At 44.8% G+C, this 23,335-nt stretch overlaps 1 protein-coding gene across 3 annotated transcripts in view; it reads left to right on the top strand.

The window, feature by feature from the left end:
- rad50 (RAD50 homolog, double strand break repair protein) overlaps positions 1–23,335 on the top strand; it is a 175,668-nt gene that overhangs the window by 100,036 nt on the left and 52,297 nt on the right. For all 3 annotated transcript variants that reach the window (XM_078551113.1, XM_078551114.1, XM_078551115.1), the window contains exons 14-20: positions 2,388–2,625; positions 9,560–9,749; positions 15,176–15,302; positions 19,750–19,943; positions 21,848–21,958; positions 23,037–23,129; positions 23,218–23,331. In XM_078551113.1, coding sequence (XP_078407239.1) covers positions 2,388–2,625; positions 9,560–9,749; positions 15,176–15,302; positions 19,750–19,943; positions 21,848–21,958; positions 23,037–23,129; positions 23,218–23,331 — 1,067 coding nt within the window. The remainder of the gene's footprint in view (positions 1–2,387; positions 2,626–9,559; positions 9,750–15,175; positions 15,303–19,749; positions 19,944–21,847; positions 21,959–23,036; positions 23,130–23,217; positions 23,332–23,335) is intronic.

The following is a 23,335-nucleotide window of genomic DNA, read 5'->3' as shown; positions in this document are numbered from 1 at the left end:
TACTGTCTTCTGTCTCAGTTGTACTCCCTGATCTGCCACATTGCCAATGCCTCTGGTCTAAGGGATGCAGATTTGAGCATATTTATTGCACAATTGGCATAGTAGCCCATCACCAGATCTGAATAGACCATATCAATCTTAGCAAGCCTTACTCTCCTCTGACACAGCTGTCTACCATCCTAAATCATTCATGAGACTCACCCTTTCCTTCCTCAAGCCTATTTCCATTGACCTCCTGACTTGAAACTCCTATCCTCAGACTCCACGCTGGTTGAGGTTATAAATAGCTCCCTCTCCTCAAATTCTACCCCTCCCCCCTTCAAAACTCCATCATCACCCCTCTCGAAAAGTAAACGGCTTAGCTGTCCTGTCCTTGTCAATTACTGACCCATTTCCAAAGCTTTTGTTTTCTTCAAAGTCTTTGGACATGTTCTCACCTACCAGATCTCTCCAGCAGTTCCCGGTTTGAGTCCCTCTAATGTGATGTTCCCCTTTAGCACCACATAGGAACACCAGAGCCACAAACAGCATTCCCTGTGACCTGACTCTGTTTTATCCCTTCTCAACTTCTTTGCCCCCTCTGAGATGGCCAAGCCACCCATTCCCTTTTCTGTGTTTTTCTTCAGATCTTCACCTTCGTGGAGCTGACCTTGTTTGGTTCCATTCTTACCTACCCAATGAGGAGCTGGATCATCTCAACCAATAGTTCTCTTCCAATCCACGCCATCACCTTGAGAGACCGCTTCCACCCCTTCCAGCACCCATGGACCCATCCTTGACCCAATCTTCTCTTTGGTATGCGCCCTTCCTCTTGCCAGCATTGTCCACAGACATGGGGTCAACTTCATATTTATGCTGCTGACACCCAGCTCCATTCAATACCTTACAATCTCTCGGCTGTCTCTGTATTGTCAGACTGATGCCTGTCAACTAGTAATTTGGCTCCAATTCCCTCCAACTCTGTGCTGGGAAGAACAAAGGGATCATCCACTGCCTTAACACAATCTTTGTATCCTGGCCACCTTCGCCGTCCTCTGCTTGGCCACTGCCACAGATAGTCTCGTGCATTCAGATGTTCAATCCTTTGACCTTCCATACACCACCCTCTGTAAACTTTAGTTCCCTTTCCCAAAACCCTTGTTCTTGCTGACCTACGTTAGTTCCTGGCTCCTCATTGGTTCAAATTCAAAGTGCTGACCTTGTGTTTAAATCACTGCAGGATTTTGCTACTCCCCAACTCTGCAGCCTCCTCTAGCATTACACATCTCGTGTATTCCATATCTGATGCTTGTTTGTCCATACTGAGTTCAGAAGATATTGGATAAGAAGCTGAAGTCAAAGCTCTCCGCTGATGTTTTGCCACTCTCTATCACATTACATTACATTGCCTCATGTGTTTTGCTGTTCCACCTTCAGGGAAGTTGATGAAGTGGACAAAAGACACAAGTGTGCAGTTCCAATTGCAAGGAGATGGTGTGGCCGCTGGGTTTAAACCACTACATTGTCAGATATTGGGTAATGGGAATCAACTCCTATTTGGAAAAAAAAGACACACATCCTGTAGGCAGGCAATTAATTATATCACTTTTTTTTTCTATGCTTCGTCCTGTATTTTTGGAGACAATGTAACAGGTAACTGCTGCGTAGAAACATAACTTTGCATAGCATTGGCAAACTGCTGCTGTGTGAGTTACATGTCGGTCAGACCAGGTAGAGGATGGCAGATCTCCTTCCCTCAAGGAAGGAGAGAAAGGACATGAGTGAATCGGGTGGGTTTTTACAACAATCGATTACAGCTTCACTGAGGCTAACTATTCCAGATTTGTTAATTGAATTTAAATTCCACGTGTCCCCAGGGCATTAGCCTGGGCCTCTGGATTACCAGCGCAGCGGCATTGGCCCTACACCACCATCTCGCCCTAGAGGCAGTGAAAAAGAGAGGTCAGACTTTACGGTGTCAAAGTGAGCAAGAGGCGCGAAGCTTCTTTTCACAGTCAACTTTCGTTGTGGCAGAAATTTAATGTTTTAAATCAAACCTTTACTTCAGCCTATTAAAGCCTATCGCTCACACAATGGCAATAGTTTAAACCCAGAGGCACCAGCATCAACCACAACAATGTGGTTAACTCTTAACTACCCCCTGAAATGGCTGGCGAGCCACTCAGTTCAAGGGCAGCTAGGCATAGGCCACAAATGCTGTCCTAGCCAGTGACGCCCACATCTCATGGAGGAATAAGGGGGGTAAAAGAACCCTCCTGCCTGATACGGGGAATTAAATTCCCCTCTGCTCCGCTGACCACCCCCCGCCCCCTCCAGTCAGCATCTCTACCTGAAAACTAAAATCCGGGTTTTGTTCCTTTTATCTCTTGATCCTTCTGTTTTTCCAGCTATGCTCTCCGGAGCGACGGCCGTCTACAGAGAGTTTATCAACCAGCTAACTGAGGAAAACGAGCCCTGCTGCCCCGTCTGCCAGCGCATTTTCCCCTCGGAGGCCGAGTTACAGGACATCATCGATGACCTGCAGTCGAAGCTGCGGCTTGTCCCGGATAAACTTAAATCAGCCGAGTCGGAACTGAAGAAGAAGGAGAAACGCCGCGACGCGATGATGGCGCTGAAACCCATCAGGTAAACAAAAAAATAGCGCCACAGCCGCCTGTCCTGTTGGAACCTATTTCCGTCTCACTTCCCCTGTTTTATTAATTCACTGTTTGCTCTTCGATTTCCAGTTTCTTTAGCTTTTTTACACTTGCGTAATATCCCTTTCCCTTTCGTGATAATCACTGATCTCTAATAATCCCTTCTAGCGACTTGCCTGCCGACGAAGTCAAATCAGTGGCCCTCCTGTTTCTAATGCTCGGACTGACGGCCCTTTTTGTATACCCTATATCCAGCTATTAATAACCCATCCTCACCATTGCTAGTAAAGCCTGATCCGAAACCACCATTTCAAATATTCTGCCGTATCCTAGATCACTGCTTCCCAAACTATTTTCCAATGTGTTCCCTTTTTAACGTTTGAAAATTAATGTGACCCCAGCCACCAGCAAAAACAAAACAGCAATAAAGCAGCATAGTAATATTCAGTGTATAATTATTAAAGTTTGAACATTATAGATCATCATATAAATATGAAAATCTGCATTTTAATCTACTTTGTAAAATGTTATTTTTTCATGTACTTATGTAGGTTTCAGTAAAGCTCCCCATTTTCCCCAGTGATGGAAGACTTGGTGAAGCCCCTCTCCTACTTCCTGGCACAGGATGGCTACACATGCACCCTGCTGCACTTTGCCCCCTATAAAGATGGTAGCTACACATGCACCCTGCTGCACTTTGCCCCCTATAAAGATGGTAGCTACACATGCACCCTGCTGCATTTTGCCCCCTATAAAGATGGTGGCTAGACATGCACCCTGCCGCACTTTTCCCCCTATAAAGATGGCGGCTACACATGCACCCTGCTGCACTTTTCCCCCTATAAAGATGGTGGCTAGACATGCACCCTGCTGCACTTTGCCCCCTTTAAAGATGGTGGCTAGACATGCACCCTGCTGCACTTTGCCCCCTATAAAGATGGTGGCTAGACATGCACCCTGCCGCACTTTTCCCCCTATAAAGATGGCGGCTACACATGCACCCTGCTGCACTTTGCCCCCTATAAAGATGGTGGCTAGACATGCACCCTGCTGCACTTTGCCCCCTTTAAAGATGGTGGCTAGACATGCACCCTGCTGCACTTTGCCACCTATAAAGATGGTGGCTAGACATGCACCCTGCTGCGGTTTGCCCCCTATAAAGATGGCGGCCGTTAATCTGGGCCTGTAACTGAGAGAAGCCCCACAGCTGCGGCTCCGCTCGGTGCAAATGCAGGACCAATAGCTGCTTATTCTGGGTTTGCAGCCTATGCAAAACGTTTATGAAGTCACCCTGCTGACCTGCCAGGTCCATCACTCTCCTCTGCAATGCCTTGGAGAGACACTAGGAAAGGAGCAGGGCAGGGACATGGCCAGACCCTGCCTGGGCCTAAGTGCCCAAGCAGGGAGTAGTCTCAGAGGAGGGGGAGCTCGGGACCCTATCTGCTGTTTCTGCGACCCCAACAGAGTTTGCGACCCATAGTTTGGGAAGCACTGTCCTAGATTTTCACCTAAACCTATTCTTTCAATGGCTCTGTATGTTCCTGGAACACCCTCTGACTTGTAAAACCACCGAGTTGTCCTTTCTATTGCTAACATTGTCCTCTTCATCATTGTCCTTGTGAGGACTGGAGGAGACCGTTCACAGCTCCTCAGGTCTGTTTTACCATTCACTTAGATCATGGCTGATCTGTACCTCAACTCCAGTTAACAACCTTTAATCCATATGCCTTGATATTCTTACCTTGTAAAGATTATTAGGTGGGAGAGAATGCTACTTTGTGTGAAAATGTGCTTTCTGATTCCAAAGCTGAATTCTCGTGGTGGTCTTTTGTCTTCTAAGATGGTGGTTTGTTCCGTGGCGGTCGGCTCTGTGTTGAGCATTGCCTGGGGTGGCTCAGGCCCCACACTCAGAGCCCCACACTCAGGCCCCACACTCGGAGCCCCACACTCTGGCATGGCAGTCTCTAACGCCTTTGCTGCAGCGGAAGACAGTGGGCTGGGAAGGTGCATGATTCGCTGGCCTTTGTTTTCTCTAGCCCTCTTTTTGGCCAGCTGAGCTTTTCGTTTCTGTTTGCCACGTCCAATGCCTTTCCAAACAGTCAGCCTCTAGAAGTCATGGCAGCCAGTGACTGTCTCCCAGTTGTCACTGTCAATGTTTGCCATCTTCGCATCTCGCTCGCAGAGGTGTCCCTTGTAGTGGAGGTATTTACACAGCTCTCTCTTCCTCAGAATTTGCTTCCATCTGCAAACTTGGATATGTAACTATTCCTTTATCCAAACTATTGATATAGATAGTGAAAAGCCGAGGCTCCAGTGTAAATAACTAGGGAGCACCATTTGTCACATTCCGCCAATCAGAGCACATTCCCAATATCCCTGTTCCATACCTCCCAGCTCCCAACCAATCATCAATCTGTGATCTAAGGTTACATCCCATGTGCTGTTTGATAAGTCACCAGGACCACGTGAGATGCATCCGAGGATACTGAGGGAGGTAAAAGAGGAAATTGCGAAGGCACTGGCTGTAATTTTGCAATCCCCTTTAGATACAGGGGTGGGCGCCAGAGGACTGGAGAATTGCAAATATGACACCCTTGTTCGAAAAAGGGTGCAAGAATAATCCCAGCAGCCACAAGCCAGTTAGTTTAACTTCAGTGGAGAGAAAGCTCTAAAAACAATAACTTGGGACAAAATTAACGGTCACTTGGACAGACGTGGATTAATTAAGGAAAGCCAGCACAGATTTGTTGAGGGTAAATTGTGTTTAGCTAACTAGTTGAGGTTTTTGATGATAATGCGGTTGATGTACATGGACTTTCTAGACTTGGGCGTATAGGACACAACTTCAGGATTTACAGATGACTCAAAAGTTGCAAGTGTTGAGAGCCAGGAGGAGGATAGCGATACATTTCAAGAGGGATAGATTGGTAGAATGGACGGACGAGTGGCAGATGAAATTTCATGCAGAGAAGTGTACAGTGATTGATTTTGGTGGGAAAAACAAGGAAAGGCAATATAAAATAAAGGATACAAGGAGGAAGCAAGAGCAGAGGGACCTGGGGGGTGTATGTACAGAAACCATTGAAGGTGGCAGGGCAGGTTGACAAAAGTGGTTAATAAAGCATAAAGTGTGCTGGATTTATAAATAATATAAAAGCAATGAAGCTGTGATAAACCTATATAAAACACTGGTTCAGCCTCAACTGGAGTATCGTGTCCAGTTCTGGAGCCCACACTTTAGGAAGCATGTGATGGCATTAGAGGAGGGTGCAGAAAAGGTTCAGGAAAATGGGAAATACAGGAGGGATGAGGAACTGCAGGCGTGTGGATAGATTGACCAAGCTGGGGCTGTTCTCCTTTTGGAAGAGAAGACTGAAGGGGAGATTTGATAAGAGGCATTTAAAATGATGAGGGTGTCTGGACAGAGTAGATTGGAAAAAAATGTTCCCGTTGGCAGAAGGATCCAGAATCAGAGGACGCCAATCTAAGCTGAATACGAACTAGGAGCAGGAGTAGGCCACTCGGCCTTTTGAGCCCCTTCCACCATTCACTCCGATCATGGGTGATCTAATTTGAACCTCAACTCCACATCCCTGCCTACCTCCAATAACCTTTCACCCCCTTGCTTATCAAGAACCTACCCAGCTCTGCCTTAAAAATATTCAAAGATTCTGCCTCCACCGCCTTTTGAGGAAGAGAGTTTCAAAGATTCATGACCCCCTGAGAGGAAAAATTTCTCGCCACCTCCGCCTTGAAAGAGCAACCCTTTGGGCAGGATTTTTACCTCGTCGGGCAGCTGCAAAACTGACTGCTGCCCCTGATAGGGCACGTCCGCGATTTCTCACTAACTGGCCAATTAACAGCAAGTCAGCATGAATCGCACAGAAACGTTCAGCGCTGCCTTGGTGGGGGGTGGGGGGGAGGAGGGCAATTGCAGCAGTTAGCGTTTGTGTGCGAGTATACTCACTGAAAGCTCCCTGAAGGCACAGAGCTGCCCCAGGGAGCTGAAGATTTTTGACGTGGAAAAACTAGGAAAACGTGTCCCCCTCATGTGACTCTGTTGCAGGAGCCGGGACATGTTAAAAATGAGCCTCAAAAGTTTTTTTTAAATCAGTGGCTGAAACCTCATCCCGCCTGTGGGTGAGGATTCGCAAAAAACGCAAAGGCCGCTTGGCCTATTCGCCCTCCCACCAGCCATAAGGTTGGACGGGCAGCGAATATTTATTTATTTTTTTTATTCTCTCATGGGGTGTGGGCGTCGCTGGCTAGGCCAGTATTTATTGCCCGTCCCTAATTGCCCTCATTGAGAGGGCATTTAACAGTCAACCACACTGCCATGGGTCTGGAGTCACATGTAGGCCAGACCAGGTAATGACGGCAGATTTCCTTCCCTAAAGGACATCAGTGAACCAGCTGGGTTTTTAGAGCCGTCGACAATGGTTTCATGGTCATCATCAGACTTTTAATTCCAGATTTTTATTGAATTCAAATTTTGCCATCTGCCAATTCAATTCAGTGAATTGATTAAAGGCCTTTTAATTGTCAGCGGGAACGCTGACATTTCTTGCGAGCCGCAGACCGAAATATTGTGCAAGTGCCCGATGACGTCGGGACACTCGCCTGACATCATCCCACGTCATTTTACAGTCATTCGGGTTGGGCGCGTGCCCGAGTGGAAAATTCTGCCCCTTATTTTTAAACAGTGATCCCTAGTTCTAGATTGTTCCATAAGAGGAAACATCCTTTCCACATCTACCATGTCAAGACCCCTCAGGATCTTAAATGTTTAAATCAAGTCACCTCTTACTCTTCTAAACTCCAGTGGCTACAAGCCTGGCCTGTACAGCCTTTCCTCATTCGACAACCTGCCCATACCAGTTATTAGTCTGGTAAACCTTCTCTGAACTGCTTCCAGTGCATTTATATCCTTCCTTAAATAAGGAGACCAATACCGTACACAGTACTCCAGATGTGGCCTCACTGATGCACTGTATAAATGAAGCATAACCTCCCTGCTTTTGTATTCAATTCTCCTCGCAATAAACAATAACATTCCATTAGCTTTCCTAAGTACTTGCTGTACCTGCATACTAACTTTTTTGCGATACATGCATTAGGACACCCAGATCACTCTGTGTCTCAGAGCTCTGCAATCGTTATCCACTTAGATAATGTGCTTTTTTATTCTTCCTGCCAAAATAGACAATTTCATATTTTCCCACATTATGCTTCATTTGCCAGATCTTTGCCTTCTCACCTAACTTATCTATATAATTTTGTAGACTCCTTATTCCCTCTTCACAACTTACTTTCCTACCTATCTTTGTGTCATCAACAAATCCATCCCTTCATCCAAATCATTTATATTAATTGTAAAGAGTTGAGGCTCCAGCACTGATCCCTGTGGCAAACCACTCGTTACATCTTACCAACCAGAAAATGACCCATTGATGCCGACTGTTGGCTGTTAACTAGCCAATCTTCTATCCATGCCAACATGTTACCCCCTACACCATGAGCTTTTATGTTCTGCAATAATCTTTGATGTGGCGCCTTATCAAATGCCTTCTGAAATCTTAACTACAGTACATCTACTGGTTCCCCTTTATCCACAGTACAAGTTACTTTTAGAAACATAAATAATAGGAGCAGGAGTAGGCCATTCAGCCTCTCGAGCCTGCTCCGCCATTCAATATGATCATGGCTGAACCTCTATTTCAATGCCATACTCCTGCTTTCTCCCCGTACCACTTGACCCCTTTAGAGCCTAGAAATCTATTTATTTCCTTCTTAAATATATTCAGTGATTTGGCCTCCACAGCCTTCTGTGGTAGAGAATTCCACAGGTCCACCACCGTCTGAGTGAAGAAATTTCTCCTCATCTCAGTCTTAAATGGCGTAGTCCGTATCCTGAGACTGTGACCCCTTGTTCTGGAACCCCTCCCACCCCTCAAGCTAGGGTAAACATCATCCCTACATCCAATCTGTCCAGCCAGACTACATGTTTCAATGAGATCGCCTCTCATTCTTCTAAACTCCAATGAATACAGGCCTAGTTGACCTAATCTCTCCTCATATGATAATCCTGCCATCCCAGGAATCAATCTGGTGAAGTATTCAACTGGTGGAGACAAATCATTAAACCTAATAGCTTGAATAATGGCACCCTGGCGGAGTGGAAGGAAATCAAACCGACACTATTGTCTCCAGAAGAACAGTTATATCAGCCACCTCCATCTTTAAATTTCATTGATGAGGGAAAGAGCAGGATTGCCGAACTCATCTTAAGCCAGCCAAGTAACCAATCTCCGCACGCTGTATACCTTTTATCTCCATGAACTCTAACTTACTGAATCAATCCTCCCCACCCTGTAATCTGTGTGTGTATGTGGGTTAAGTGTAATAAAGCTAACCTCTTTCTGTGTTAAAACTCAAGAAAACCTGCCTGATTGTGTCTCTTATGATCACAGCACATAAACAGTTTAAACACTGAATTGGCAAGTATATCCTTTTCACAAAAATCCCTGTTACAGTCAAACGAGAAGTGGGAAGCGAGGGTCGCCATTCAACAACAACTCATCTGATCATAATAGTGTGTCGGAGGCAGATTCAATCATGGCTTTTTAAAGGGAAGTGGTTAATTATCTGAAGAAAAAAGTTTGCAGGCTTGCAGGAAAAGACAGTGGAGTGGGACTAGCTGAATTGCGCTTGCAGAGAGCCAGCACGCGCACAAGGGGATGAATGGTCTCCTTCTGTGCTGTAATCAGTCAATAATAGTGCACACAAGCATCAGGATACATATTATAGATTAAACAAGTAAAATCTTTGTTTCTAGAGGGGTAATTGGATTTAATGCTGTTTGTCAGACTATTTTCTTGTGTCTGAAATAGTGAAATAATCCTCGGGGCTTTTTTGTTCTGTAGGGAAACGGTGATCGAACTTAAGGAAAAGGATTTACCCGAGTTGCGGAATAAACTTCAAAGCATCAATCGAGATATCCAACGCCTGAAATGTGACATTGAGGAACAGGAGACTCTTCTTGCTGCCTTCATATCTGAGGAAGGCACCGCAAAATCGTGTCTGCAAGACATATCGCTTATGGAGAGATACCAGGTAACAATAGGCAGACACCCTTTGAAATCTTGCTGATAATCTCTCTCGCTGTAGCTGAGGCTTCCTGCTTGTCTGCCGTGCTTTTAGGAATTCTGAATTTTTTGTTCTTTTGCTGACTTTACCAGCATTACCAGTCTTTTGCATGATAATGAAAAATTTCTGTTGTGGGAGCACTGATGTTCTTTTGGTAGCTGGCGCTGTCTTTTGGAAGTTTGAGGACTGAGAGTTTGAAGGAAATTTCCACATACCTGGGAACATCTGCAGCACTCATATCTGCAGAGAAAATTGAGGTGTGTGTGTGTTTGCCAAACACTCCAAGCAAGATCTAAAGAAAGACCAAAATCAACATTATTCACCCTTTGTGTAATTCACTGTAATGTACTATATATTATTTCATCGTATTTCCCATTTTTTTTTTGCGATTACATCAGCGTAAAGAACATCTCAGTACTGAGCACAGAGGCTTAAGGGTCTGTAATGACTGCCACTGTTGGCAAAAATAGACGCAAATGAAATAAAGCTCTCACCACACACATTGCAAAATGTGGGCTGTGGAGTTATTTGACTCCAAGCCGAATTTCTGACCCCATACTCCTCCTACTTCTAGCTCCATAAAATTACCTGATTCAGACCGACTCAGCCAACCGCTACCAAAACCCTCAACCATGCCTTTGTCACCTCCAGATTTTACTATTCCAATGACTGGCCTCCCAGCCTGTCTCCTGCATAATCTTCAGCTGATGCAAAACCCTGCTGCCCATGTACTTTTACTGCATCATGTATCCCATTTATCCATCAGCCTTATGCTTGCTGACCTTCACTGTCCCCCAGCGTCTCCGATTTAATATTTTCATCCTGACGTCCTAGTGCATTTGTGGTCTCGCCTCTCTCCCCGCAGCATTCTCCAGGAACCCTGTGTTCCTTCAACTCTGGATTCTTGTGCATCTCAAAATCCCTTTACACCACCATCGACAGCTGTGCCTTCAGCCAACGAGGTCCCGATTTCTGGAATTCATTCTGTAAACCTTTCTGCCTCCTCACCTCTCTTCGAAAATCGCCTTGTTGACCGGCCTTTTAACCACATCTCCTGACGTCACTTTCTTTGGCCTGGATTTGATGTTTGTGACAATACTTCTGTGAAGAGCCTGGACTCAATTTTATTCCCTATGTTAAAGGAGCTGTACAAAAGTGAGTTGTCATAGATTTGTAGCCACTTCAAGACCGTGGTCGAATTTGGAAATTTATATCAGTGTAACGCTACTGATCCTCATGCTTGTGATTCCTCATTGCAGCTCCTCTTGAATTATTGCTTCATCATGACTCTCATTCACTATTTTCATTTGCAGTGGGCACTGTTAGTAAATGATAGGGACAGACTCCCATGCAGCGTGTACTGAAGAGTCACTGTTATCGTGGAATAATGCATTGATGAAAGCCGTGCACCACCTCACTCTGAGGCTGTTCTTTGCACGTGTTGGCAATGGTCATTGACACAGCTTTTTGGAGCAGGTCAGCTGCCTTTCCCTTCGGCTAATGTGTGGTATGTAACACTGGGAGAGTGCCTGAAGGGAAAGAAGGTAATGGGGGTGAAAACCTCCCTTCTGTTTTTTTAAAACAGGGAGCATGTGATTTTTCTCCATCATTAACGACTGATGTTATGTTGTTTGGTTTTGTCAGGTTTGGATGCTTTTTCACAGTAAGGACCGGGGAAGTGTTTGTGTTTTAATGTTGATATTTAAAGTGTACTTGCACTTTTTTAAAAGAAACACTGAACCAGCAGGCCGTAACGTGCTAAGAGACTAGATTATTGAAACTGCTCCAAAATTATAAACAATCAATAAACTTGGTAACCTTATTATTCTGGGAGATCCCAGGCCCTGGGTGCTCAGTTGCCTGGTACTGGCCCTTGAGTTGTGAACGCAAGATAGTTTTCTTTTTTAAAAAAAAAACAGAGGTAAAAATACTTGCTGATAGTTTTGTTTAAAAATCTGAGAGGGCAAGTTTTCACCAGCCTCGAATTTAGAATCCGGTGGGGCAGAAAGATTTATTTTAAGTGAAACAAGATGGCCCCACTAATATGGGAGAATGTGACACACTATTCTTTTGTACTATTGTGTGAAGGCAGGTGCTGAATAAATTAAAGCATTTCAATTGCAATGATGTTTGCCTGCTGTGGAGTAAAGCAGCTTAACCATTCTGATATTGGCTTGTTTTGCAAAGTGTTTTCTCAGTCATCCTTCAAAAAGACTGGAAAGGTTTGTGTGTGGAGGATACATATCCAGTTAAGATTAAAGGGAGTGTTGTTATTGGGCCCTCGGATTGCCTTTCATACAGTTAGATATTCAGCACACTCCTAAACTTAAACCTAAGATGCACGATTAGGATTGATCACCACCTGTAAACGCAAAAAAAACTTAAGGGCGGGCCCAGATTTTGTAACAGTCTCATGACGTGCATTGTGGCAATTCATTCACTCGTTCTTCAGTTATGTGAAGTAACAGGTATTTAGCCGTTTTCATCAGAAGAGGCATCTTGGGCTGATGATACTCAACAAAATATGTTTTCTTAATGCTTTCTCAAAGAGGGAGGCACTCTCCATCAATGCCCCTTTCAAAAGTCAACATTTTGACAGGAAGCAGGATTAGCTTTAACTTGTTTTAATCTTTCCCATCCAAATTCCCCCCTGCCTTTTCTGTTGAGTTGTTTTTCACACGCTTTGTTTAAACTGAGTCGTGTTGATATCTGGACTGACTTTGTTGACTTACTGAGCATGACCATGTGAGGGAGCTAAATTAACAAGTATCGTTACATTGGCATGCTCCCAGCCTCTTTCTTCGTTATGGTGTCTCTTTCATAACTCTGCTACCTTGCACAGTTGTGCTCAAAAAATCTTCCCAACATGGCTCACTCAATAAACTCAAAATGTAACTGTATTCATCTTTTTTAAAAGTCAAATCAAGATGTTGTCAATTTGTTAGTTTATAGTGAGATGTTAACTTAGCGCTCGTGTAATTTCTAAAAACAGCATCAGCATTGAGTTCTGAAGGGATCCTTACCCTAATAGCCTACATTATTCATTTCCTTATCTGTTGGCCCAATATTATGAAGAGACCAAAACCAAGGCCATAAATATAATGGCCCAAATCTTCCAATCTCTGGGATGTCAGAGACCAGACTACAACTGAAGATGCACATTGGGGCCCTGTGGAAGTCCTGACCCATTGACCTCCATGGGAACTGCCTGGGAAGTTTCAACTTCCAGTGGGCAATTCCATTGCTCCCCGGATCCTCACTGAGCTGGAGCCAAAGACTTTGGACAGTTCTGATTTACTTACTTGAATGGTTACCCAGGAAATGTTAAACAGAAGAAACCTAATCTAACTCCTGGGTAACTCCAGAACTGACCCACAACCCATCCCCAAAGACCTCCAACTACCTTCCCTGAAGTGTCTGTCCTCTCCCCAACGACCCCGAGTGCTGACTTGACTACCACCCTGCCCATCTACCTCAACCACCTTACCGCCCTACCCATTTACTCATTCATCCACTCACCCATTCACTAACATCCATGCGCTAACATTCAAACTGGACCTTTTAAACTGTGGTTGGTGCCATAAAAAGGGGACATGTCCCGTCTTCCACCCCCCTCCCACCCCCACCGGCCTGGATTCTGCTTTGCTGCTACAGAGCTGTCTGAGGGATTGCATTTCCAGTAAACCCCGGGCTCAGAAGATCCGACAACAAATGCGGAGAAGCATTAAGTCGGGAGAAAGTTCAAGCAGAGCGACAACCCCGAAGATGATTGCTCCTCTTCAGAAGACTCGGGCCTGTTTTCATTAACGCTATGAGCAACTATGCACAATTCAATTCTTTCACAAAAGCGAAATACTGGTAATGCAGGAAATATGAAATAAAACAGAAAATGCTGGAAATACTCAGGTAAGGCAGCATTTGTGGAGCGAAAACAATAAATGTCGCAGGTTGATCCGGGATTGATTTTTTTTTTCCAATTCATTCACAGGACGTGGGCTTTGCTGGCTAGGCCAGCATTTATTGCCCATCCTTAGTTGCCCTTGAGAAAGTGGTGGTGAGCTGCCGCCTTGAACCGCTGCAGTCCATGTGGTGTAGGTACACCCACAGTGCTGTTAGGGAGGGAGTCCCAGGATTTTGACCCACTGTGATGAAAGGTCATCGACCTTTTAAGTATTTCCAGCATTTTCCGTTGTATTTCAGCTGTTTTACTTTCGACTGAGCTAATTACTCCCAACTGGCTCCAGATTGTTATGGAACTAAATCTAGAAAGCAAAAATCAATAGTTAAAATTTTGTTTTTTAAACTGGTGATTTTTAAATTTAGTAAGAGCGAGTTTGAGGAAGCTTTCTGGATGGTTCAGTTGTGTGGGACAAAATAATACAGACCGGGGTGGTTCCTGGTTTAAACGCTGATTTTGTTGGGGCAGTGGTGGGAATCCTACGATTATTTTCCATATTTTCCCGCTAGGAAGGGTGACAACCAGTCAATGTTTCCATCCCGATTACTGTCAGTAACCCTTGATGGAAAAGCTAATGTTTTTTGTCAGGTGAAGAGAGGGGGCACGTGAATACCCCATGTCAAATGGCTTATTGAATCACCATCTAGGCTAATACATGAAGAATTGGTACTCGTGGAAGCAAAGGGTGCCAGTCCTCCACACAGTTATGTCCCAACGTAAGTCGTCACATCAGAATGGAGAAGAGAAAATTGGAAGAGGGGGGCTGGGAAACAGGTATGAACAAGAATTCATGTGCCTAAAAGGCAGCTGCCTTATTACTCCAGCCTTTCTCGTCTATGCATTTGATAAATGACGGATGCAAAACCTCGATAAATCATGTCGGTTAGGCCTGAGCTGGAGTAGCGTGTTTGATTTTGAGGACCACGCTTTTGGAAAGATGTCAAGAACTGGGAGGGAGTGCCGAAGGAGATTGGCGAGAATGGTACCAGGGATGATGGAATTCAGTTATGTGTAGAGACCCAGTGAAGTTACGGTTGTTTTTAAGAGCAGGGCAGGTTAGCAGGGGGATTTAGTAGAGGTGTTCAAAATGGGGGTTTGATAGATTTGGAGAAACTACTCCCAATGGCAGTAGGTCAATGACCAGAGGGGACAGATTTAGGGTCATTGTGAAAAGAACCAAAGGGTAAGTAAGAAGTTTTTTTCTGCAGCTAACTAAGGTCTAGGTGAAAGAATGGTAGAAGCAGATTCAGTAATAACTTTCAAATGGAGATTTAATACAAACTTGCAGAGCTATGGAGAAAGAGTAGGGGAATAGGACTAATTGGATAGCTCTTTCAACGTGTCAGCAAAGGCTGACTGGGCTGAATGGTCTCCCATGATTCATGATTCGACTCTGTTGTGACTGTTGACCGTGGGCTCTTTGTCACTCTATCAGATGGAGTTGAGGGATGTTGAACGCAAGATTGCACAGCAGGCTGCCAAGCTTCAGGGAGTAGATGTGAACAGAACAATGCAGCAGGTCAACCAGGAGAAGCAAGAGAAGCAACTTCAGGTAGAGACAGGTAAGAAAAAAATGAAGGTAATTGTGAATTGCGCAAATGCTTGGATTTCCCTACATGTGGCCCATGCCAGCCAGTCAGCTCAGGTTATTTACAAGTGGCATGGAGCCTCACCGTGCTTGAGATTCTCCAGGCAAACCTGCTGAGAAACCTGCCTGAAATGGAGTTCATACACAACTCCTAATATGGGCATGCACACTTACCCAAGTCCAAAGGGATTGTTTGTGGATTGGCAGTAGCCCAAGCTTAGGCACCTTCTAGCGTGTAGGATTACTGATTAGGTTTAACTAGCTAAAACCATGTACTTCCCAGCACACAACATTGGTAAGCTTTCTGTTGGCGTCCTTCAGATCACCATTAGGTCATTAGCTTCAATGAGCATCTGCCCCTAAATGGCATAAATTCCAGCCCAGTAACAAGTTGATCATCCAGGTCACCAATGAGCAACCAACCTGACTCAGTCAATAATAATAATAAAAACAGAAAATGCTGAAAAAACTCGGGTCTGGCAGCACCTGTAGAGATAGAAACAGAGTTAACATTTCAAGTCTGTACGACCCTTCCTCAGAGCTACTGCTTTTATCTCAAGTCAATAATAATATTGCCCTGGAGTCGTGCAGCCTTAAATCGAAGCAGCGATACAGTCTTTAAGCAGCAGTGCAGCCTTAAATTGAAGCCGCGGTGCAGCGTTAAAGCAGCAGTGCAGCCTTAAATCGAAGCCGCAGTGCAGTCTTGCCTGGCTCAGCTTTCAGACTACAGTCTGTCGTTTAGTTAGGACTTTATTCCAAACAGCCATCATCATCGTGCTGTCCTGGAGCCAACTCTCCCAGAGACAGCGCACTTACTTTCTTCCCCACTCTCCGTAACTCGATGAGGAACCTCACTAGTTAAATTTGATCACTGGGTTTTCGTCCTTATAAGCAGATTCCAGGATTTCCCCACAAGTGGCAGGAGTGAATAGCACCAGTCGCTTAGAATTTGATTTTAATTGGCACCAATGTGAAATATGGATCAGCAATTTACAATTGGAATAAGGCAGCCAGTCTTGCACATTTGCTATCTTTTGAGCCTTGTATAAAAACAGAGCCTGGCGCGCCTATGGTAAAAATGGGAGTGTCGGCTGTAGCGGTCCTGAGAATGGTTTGAGTTCAATTCTGAAATTCAAGGGTGGTTTGAGTGCAGCCACCAATCAGCAAAATCTTCCTGACCGGAAAGTTGAACTTTCTTCAACAATCATAAATTGGACTAGTAACTAGTGATTGTTAATTTCCCAGCATTAATTCATGTGGCAAGTTTTGCCGCACAGCATTTAGTAATGAGATTGTATTGCTGTTTTATAAAGCTGCACTGAAGTTGGATTTCGAGAAGCCTTGGTGCACAGCAATTGCATACCCAGAGACAACCATAATGTGAATTTACTGAGAGCTGCTACTGGGGAACCCTCTTTCTATTGAAAGGCAAATATAAAAACGGCTCACCAGACTGAGCTAATGTGTGACCGGACAAATATTATTGGAAAGCATTTTAACTCAGTTCGTTGTTTGTTGTGATGTTTAATAACTTGCACAGCCCTCGATATTAAGGGCACACAGAGTGATGGATTTTAATCAGTTTTGTTTTAAAAATGTATCCCAAGTATCAGCTTCTTCAGGTGGTAGCACTCATGCCAAGCATACTTGTCTTCAAGTCCCACTTCAGGAATTGAGCGCATGATCTATACTGGCACTGACCATCATTAGAGATCTTATCTTTTGAAAGCGATGTTAAACAAGGGTGGGGGCATAAGACATCCCATGGCATTATTCGAGGAAAAGGAGGGAATGCTCCCAGAGCCTAAACATCACCAAAACTCTTTGTTTATCTCATTTTCTGATTGCCCTGAGTCCTTTGAGGGAGATAGCGGGGTAGTGGTAATGTCGCTGGACTAGTAATCCAGAGGCCCAGGCTAATGCTCTGGGGACATGGGTTCAAATCCCGCCATGGCAGCTGGTGGAATTTGAATTCAATTAATAAAACATCTGGAATTAAAAGCTAGTCTCAGTAATAGTGACCGTGAAACCATTGTCAATTGTCGTAAAAACCCATCTGGTTCACTAATGTCTTTTAGGGAAGGAAATCTGCCGTCCTTACCTGGTCTGGCCTGTCTGTGACTCCAGACCCACAACAATGTGGTTGACTCTTAACTGCCCTCTGAAATGGCCCGGCAAGCCGCTTGGTTCAAGGGCAAATAGGGATGGATGGGCAACAAATGCTGGCCTTGCCAGCGACACCCACATCCCATGGAAGAACAAACAAATAAACCATTATGAAACAAGTGACTAGTTACTCATCTCTGGGATTCCCTGCGGATTCAAAAGATTGTGCTACAGTGCAATTTATTTCTTTATTAGATGAAGATTAGATGAAACTGCGTTGAACCACACTGCATTTTGATTCAAACTAATGTTTTCGATAGCCCAGATTGTTTAGCCCCTGGAACCTAACGCTCTTGGCAGGCAGGAGTATCATAAATTGTCAAATATTTGACTTTGCTTGCTAATGCATGATCTATTGCACAGTCATTGGGATTATGCATGTAAGTTCGAGTTTTTTTTTGCATGTGTTGGAATTTAAGGCTAAATAGAGAACTTAAAGAATCTCATCATCTGTAGATCAGCAAAGATTGAGCCTGCAGTGGAAATACTGTCAGTAGATGTTATGACTGGGATGATGCGTTGTGGCGATACTTTCCAGTAATGAGATATCTCTGATCGTGGCTTTGTGCATCAATGAAGGAAAATGCTACCACAAGGGCTAAAATTATTTCATTTTTAAACTGAAACTTTGATCCTTCAGCTCCCTTTGAAAATCAAATGTTTTTTTTTTCTTTACAAATGTTGGATATCCTTTACCGAAGCGAGGAATAGCAGTTGTAATCGCTGAGGGGCAGTGGTCAAAGTGGAATGTCTTTGTGCGTAGTTCCACGATCCCTCGTCTGCTTTTGTTCGCACAGTCCAACTTCTTTCCCCCGATGGCCACTGAAATTCTCTTCCTGATGGGAAGCAAGTTTTAATGAGCTGGATTTAACAGGGGCCGCTGGTCGTGGGGTGGGGTGGGGAGCGCATAAAACATGAGGGTTCCCAGCTCACCATCTTCCCGCCCACCCCAAACATCCCCTATAATAAGTTAGGTGGGCAGACTCCAAAATCGGCAGCCCACCTGCCGCATTTAAATAAATAATTAAAGGCCAATTGAGCTTGTGACCAATCCAGTTGATAGGGATAGTACACTGCGCACGTCATAACACGGTTGGCAAGGGCAGACAGGTGAGAGTGAGCTGTCTTTTATTTTGAGGCCAAGTTGAAAAAGAGGTAGGATTGAGTGGGGGTGGGGGGGACACATCACTCCAGAGGTGCCCTGTGCGCATTGGAGACACCACCACCAACATGCCATTGCCCCCACTTCGTTCCTCGCTACACGCTCTCCAAAACTGCCCCACCCTCCCCCCCCACCTCCCTTTTACCCCTCCTCGGGCTCTCGGTTCCTTCCCTGCCCCAAAAGCCAGCAACTTCCCTGGGCCCAGCAGCCATCGCTCTTCTTCCTGCTCCTCCTTGTGGTCCTGGCAGCACCCGTCGCTGAGCTCCGCTGCTGCTTGGGACAGGGAAGGAACCGAGAGTCCGAGAAGGGGTAAAAGGGAGGCGGGGGGGAGGGTGGGGCAGTTTTGGAGAGCGTGTAGCGAGGAACGAAGTGGGGGCAGTGGCATGTTGGTGGTGGTGGTGTCTCCAGCTGCTTGGGACTGCTAGCTCTCGAGGGAGGGGTGGAAGTCCCACTGTGAGCTTGCTTTAGCCTGCTGGGGTGGGCTTCATCTAGATGTGCTGCTGTCAGGGTTGGTTTGGGGGTGGGGAAGTGTGAGCAGTCTGCCCACCCCTCCTGTAAAAATCCAGCCCAGTATTTTTGAAAACTTGTATTTTGTATTTTTTTTTTCGGAGACCTTGAACGTAAAATAGGGATTTGGCTTCATGGAATCATAGATAGTTACAGCACATCAGGAGGCCGTTTGGCCAATCATGTGCATGCCAGTTTTCTGCCCAAGCAACTCAGCAATCCTACTCCCTTGCCCATTCCTTGTAGCCCTGCAAATATGTTCTCTTCAGTAAATTATCCAAGTCCCTTTTGAAAGCGATGATTGAGCCGCTCATTATGTGTTGAAAAAAAGCTATTTCCTCATGTCGTCATTGATTCTTTTGCCATTTGCCTGAAATGGTGTCCTCGTCCTGACCCTTCTGCTAATGGTGACGGCTATGTAAATACACGTTGTTGTCTTCGCATTATAACTGAAACAGTAATGCAGACTAGTTTCAGAGTGAAACTATTATTTGAATATTAGTAAAGAACTGACAAAGTCTGCAACTCTTTGCAGAGACTCGACTTTTGATGTGCGTGTGCTGTGATAACACTCTTTCCATTGTAGTGTCTAATAAAATCGAACTGAAGCGGAAAATGATTCAAGAACAGCAAGAGCAGATCCAGCTACTGAAGAGTAACGTCAACGAGGTCCGAGCTGAAAAACTGCAGATTGCCAGCAATATGCAGCGACGTCAGCAGCTGGAGGATCAGAGCGCAGAATTTTCCACAGAGATTCAGTCCCTGCAGAGGGAAATAAGAGTATGTTGCTTTTGGTACTGTTCATATCCTTCAAGAGCAAACTATTGCAGCCTTTAGGACCACGTGTTTCATTTAGTTATCCTGCTATTTCCACTGCATGTTCATTTACAATGCAGTCACTTGTCTGGTGCTCAGACACTATCCCACAGTGTCTTAACTATCATAATTCTTACACTTGAGATGGAATATTTATTCCTTTGTGGGTTCTAACCATGAACATTTAGAGCTGCAGCGCAATAGCAGGTTACATTTTTATTTATGCACTTGAAAATTATGATGGGAATAATCTGGGGAACTGGACCTGTTGGAGCTGCTACTTGTGTAACAGGGATACAACACTGAGAGGTCCACTGCCCACATCTATAACATCATGGGAATTCAAACATCCCGTAATCTATCTCCTCTGGTTGTGTGAGGCTGCTTTTGGAGGCTCTCATACTTGTTACTTTATTCCAGCCCATCTTCCTCTCATTTCCCCTGATGGCATTGTCAACCTCTTTACTGAAAGCAGGAGAAATTGCCTAAATTGCTATCGCACAGCTAGGGTAAGTTTTAATGAGACAGACCAGGAAAGTCAGCAGTTTTGATCCCTTGCTGGTGTTGGTGACTTCACCATGCTGGGCAGGAAAGAAAAAGTCAACTTACGTTTCATAGTCCTGATCACCACAGAGTGACCCCCTCGTTCCCCCAGCAGTTAAAAGTGCACACGTACAAGACGAAGTGAGCTTGGCTTGTGATGCTCTTCATTTCCCCCCTTCACCTCCCTGCCTTCCCCTCCCCACTTCCCCTCTGCAGTACCCCAAGTACAATATCCAGGCTTGGGCTGACTGGTGGCAAGTAACATCCGTGCCAGGCAATGACCATCTCCAACAAGAAAGAGTCTAACCATCGCCACTTGACATTCAATGGCATTGCCATTGCTGAAACCCCCACTATCAACATCGTGGGGGTTACCATTGACCAGAAACTGAGCTGGACCAGCCATATAAATACTGTGGCTACAAGAACAGGTCAGAGGCTAGGAAAGGAGAGGCGAGTAATTTGCTCCCTGACTCCACCACCTACAAGGCACGAGTCAAGAGTGTGTGGAATACTCTCCACTTGCCTGGATGTGTGTAACTTCAACACCCAAGGAGCTTGACACCATCCAGGACAAACAGCCTGCTTGATTGGCACCCCATCCATCACAAACTTGCACTCCACCACTGACACACAGTGGCAGCAGTGTGCCGGAACTCACCAAGGCTTTGGACAGCACCTTCCAAACTCATGACCTCTATCATCTAGAAGGACAAGGGCAGCAGACACATGGGAACACCACCACCTGGAAGTTCCCCCCCACCACCGGCAAGCCACCCACCATTGTGACTTGGAAATATATCGCCGTTCCTTCATTGTCGCTGGGTCAAAGTCCTGGAACTCCCTCCCTAACAGCACTGTGGGTGTGCCTACACCACATGGACTGCAGGGTTCAAGAAGGCAGCTCACCACCACCTTAAGGGCAATTAGGGATGGGCAATTAGGGATGGGCAATAAATACTGGCCTAGCCAGTGAAGCCCACATCCCGTGAATGAATAAAAAAAAGTGGTCTATCATCATTCACTGTAAAGACTTACATGAAGCTTGACCAGTGAAGCAGGATACATGAGGACTGGTGGGGGCTGTAGAGCTGCAACTTATCCTGTGTAAACTGCCTTTAGGAGGTAAAATTGGAGCTAGGTGTCAAACACACCCTTCGACTGAGAAACCACTTAGTCAATGTTGTTAGAACAATGAGCCCCATTAAATGCATGAGCCCAAAGTAAAACTGGAATAACTGCACGTGGTGTACAATTTTATCGTAACATATTTGTCAAGAATGAATGAAATGGATGTCCATTAAAATGAGTTTGCTCTCTTGCAGGAATCTAAGGAACAGTTATCTCCACTAGCGGCAGCTGTCGATAAACTACAACAAGAAAAACAGGACCTGATAGAGAGAAAAAATAGAAGCTTCAGGGAGAGGCAAGAGAAGGTCAGGCATAACGTACTTTGCTTGAAACCCAATCAAAAGGTTTTGAATTGCAGCCAAGGGCTGCTGGGCTCAAATGTGCATGTCTCAGTTTGGTGGTTTATTACGAAGAACATATGACACAGAAACAGGCCATTCGGCCCAATGACCCATGCTCCTCCTGAGCCTCCAACCCCCCTCCTCTTCTAAACCCGAATCATGACAATCTTCTATTCCTTTCTCCCTATATGTTGATCAAGCTTCCACCTAAATGCACCCTTGCTATTCACCTCCATGCCATGCTACACCTTGTGGTAGTGAGTTCCACACCAATTTTTTCATTTCACCTGGGTGCAAGGGGACAAATCTTGACCAATTTTAATTGTACCTTCCACCAGCGGATTGCAGATCCCCTCTTTCTTTTTAAAAACAACGCACAAATATCCCTTTGGGCACTTAATATAGATAAGAACAATCATTTTATAAATGGATTCTAATTCTAAGACTGTGGCTTTCATTTTCTGGCAATTAGGCCAAGCTTCTTTTATGATCCCAGTTTTCAGGGAAGCAAGTTGCAGGGTTCCCATAATGAATGGGCGAGAGGAAAACGTAAATTAGAAAGCAGAGGTTGTGACGGCCAAACTTGTACTTTAAAAGCCTGAAGATGGCATGAGGAAGGAATAATAGAGGGAAGGGAGGAATACGACAGTTTTGAGACCCTGAAAAATGGATGAGGTGAGCCTTGGTGTAGCGAAGAGGAGCAGCTTGTAGAATTAGAACTAAAAAAGGGGGAGTTGAAAAAAATCGCTGAACGCTACCATTTTTTCTGATTTTTTTTAATATTACAAAAAGAGAGATTTAGATTAGGTGCGGAGAAAGGAATTGCCTATCAGGTGACCAGTTTCTTTTAATTGTAACCTACCGAGTAGTGTGGGAGAGCTCTTGGAAGAAACTCCTCAGACACTGGGATATTATTCGCTTTGCCATGAAGTTGTGCTTTATAAAGCATCAAGAGTGCAGATGCACAGAAGGGTTTTGTGTGGAAGAAAAGCAGAATTTATAAATTAAAGGCGTATTCTTCAATTGTGACTTTTTTTTCTAGATAAATGAAATAAGAGAAAAAGTAAAAAATATTGATGCTTATGCAAGAGAAATTGAGAGATACATTAAGGACAGAAGGGATGAACACAAAGAGGTAAGCTGAGTTATTGACAGGTGAGCAGTCGTTACCTGGAATGTTCTTGATTTGTTTTAATGCCTGCGTATTTCTTTTATTTTCTAAGCAAAAAGAGTCCGAGCTTCAGGATACCATAACTCAACTAAATGAAGCTGAACAAGAACGAGATAAAATACACAAAATAATGGAGGCTACTAGAAAGGACATCGATACACAGAAAGTAA

This window comes from Cetorhinus maximus, chromosome 10 (genome assembly GCF_964194155.1).
Source record: "Cetorhinus maximus chromosome 10, sCetMax3.hap1.1, whole genome shotgun sequence".
Taxonomy (NCBI): Eukaryota; Metazoa; Chordata; class Chondrichthyes; order Lamniformes; family Cetorhinidae; genus Cetorhinus; species Cetorhinus maximus.
This window is presented reverse-complemented; position numbering and strand designations above follow the sequence as displayed.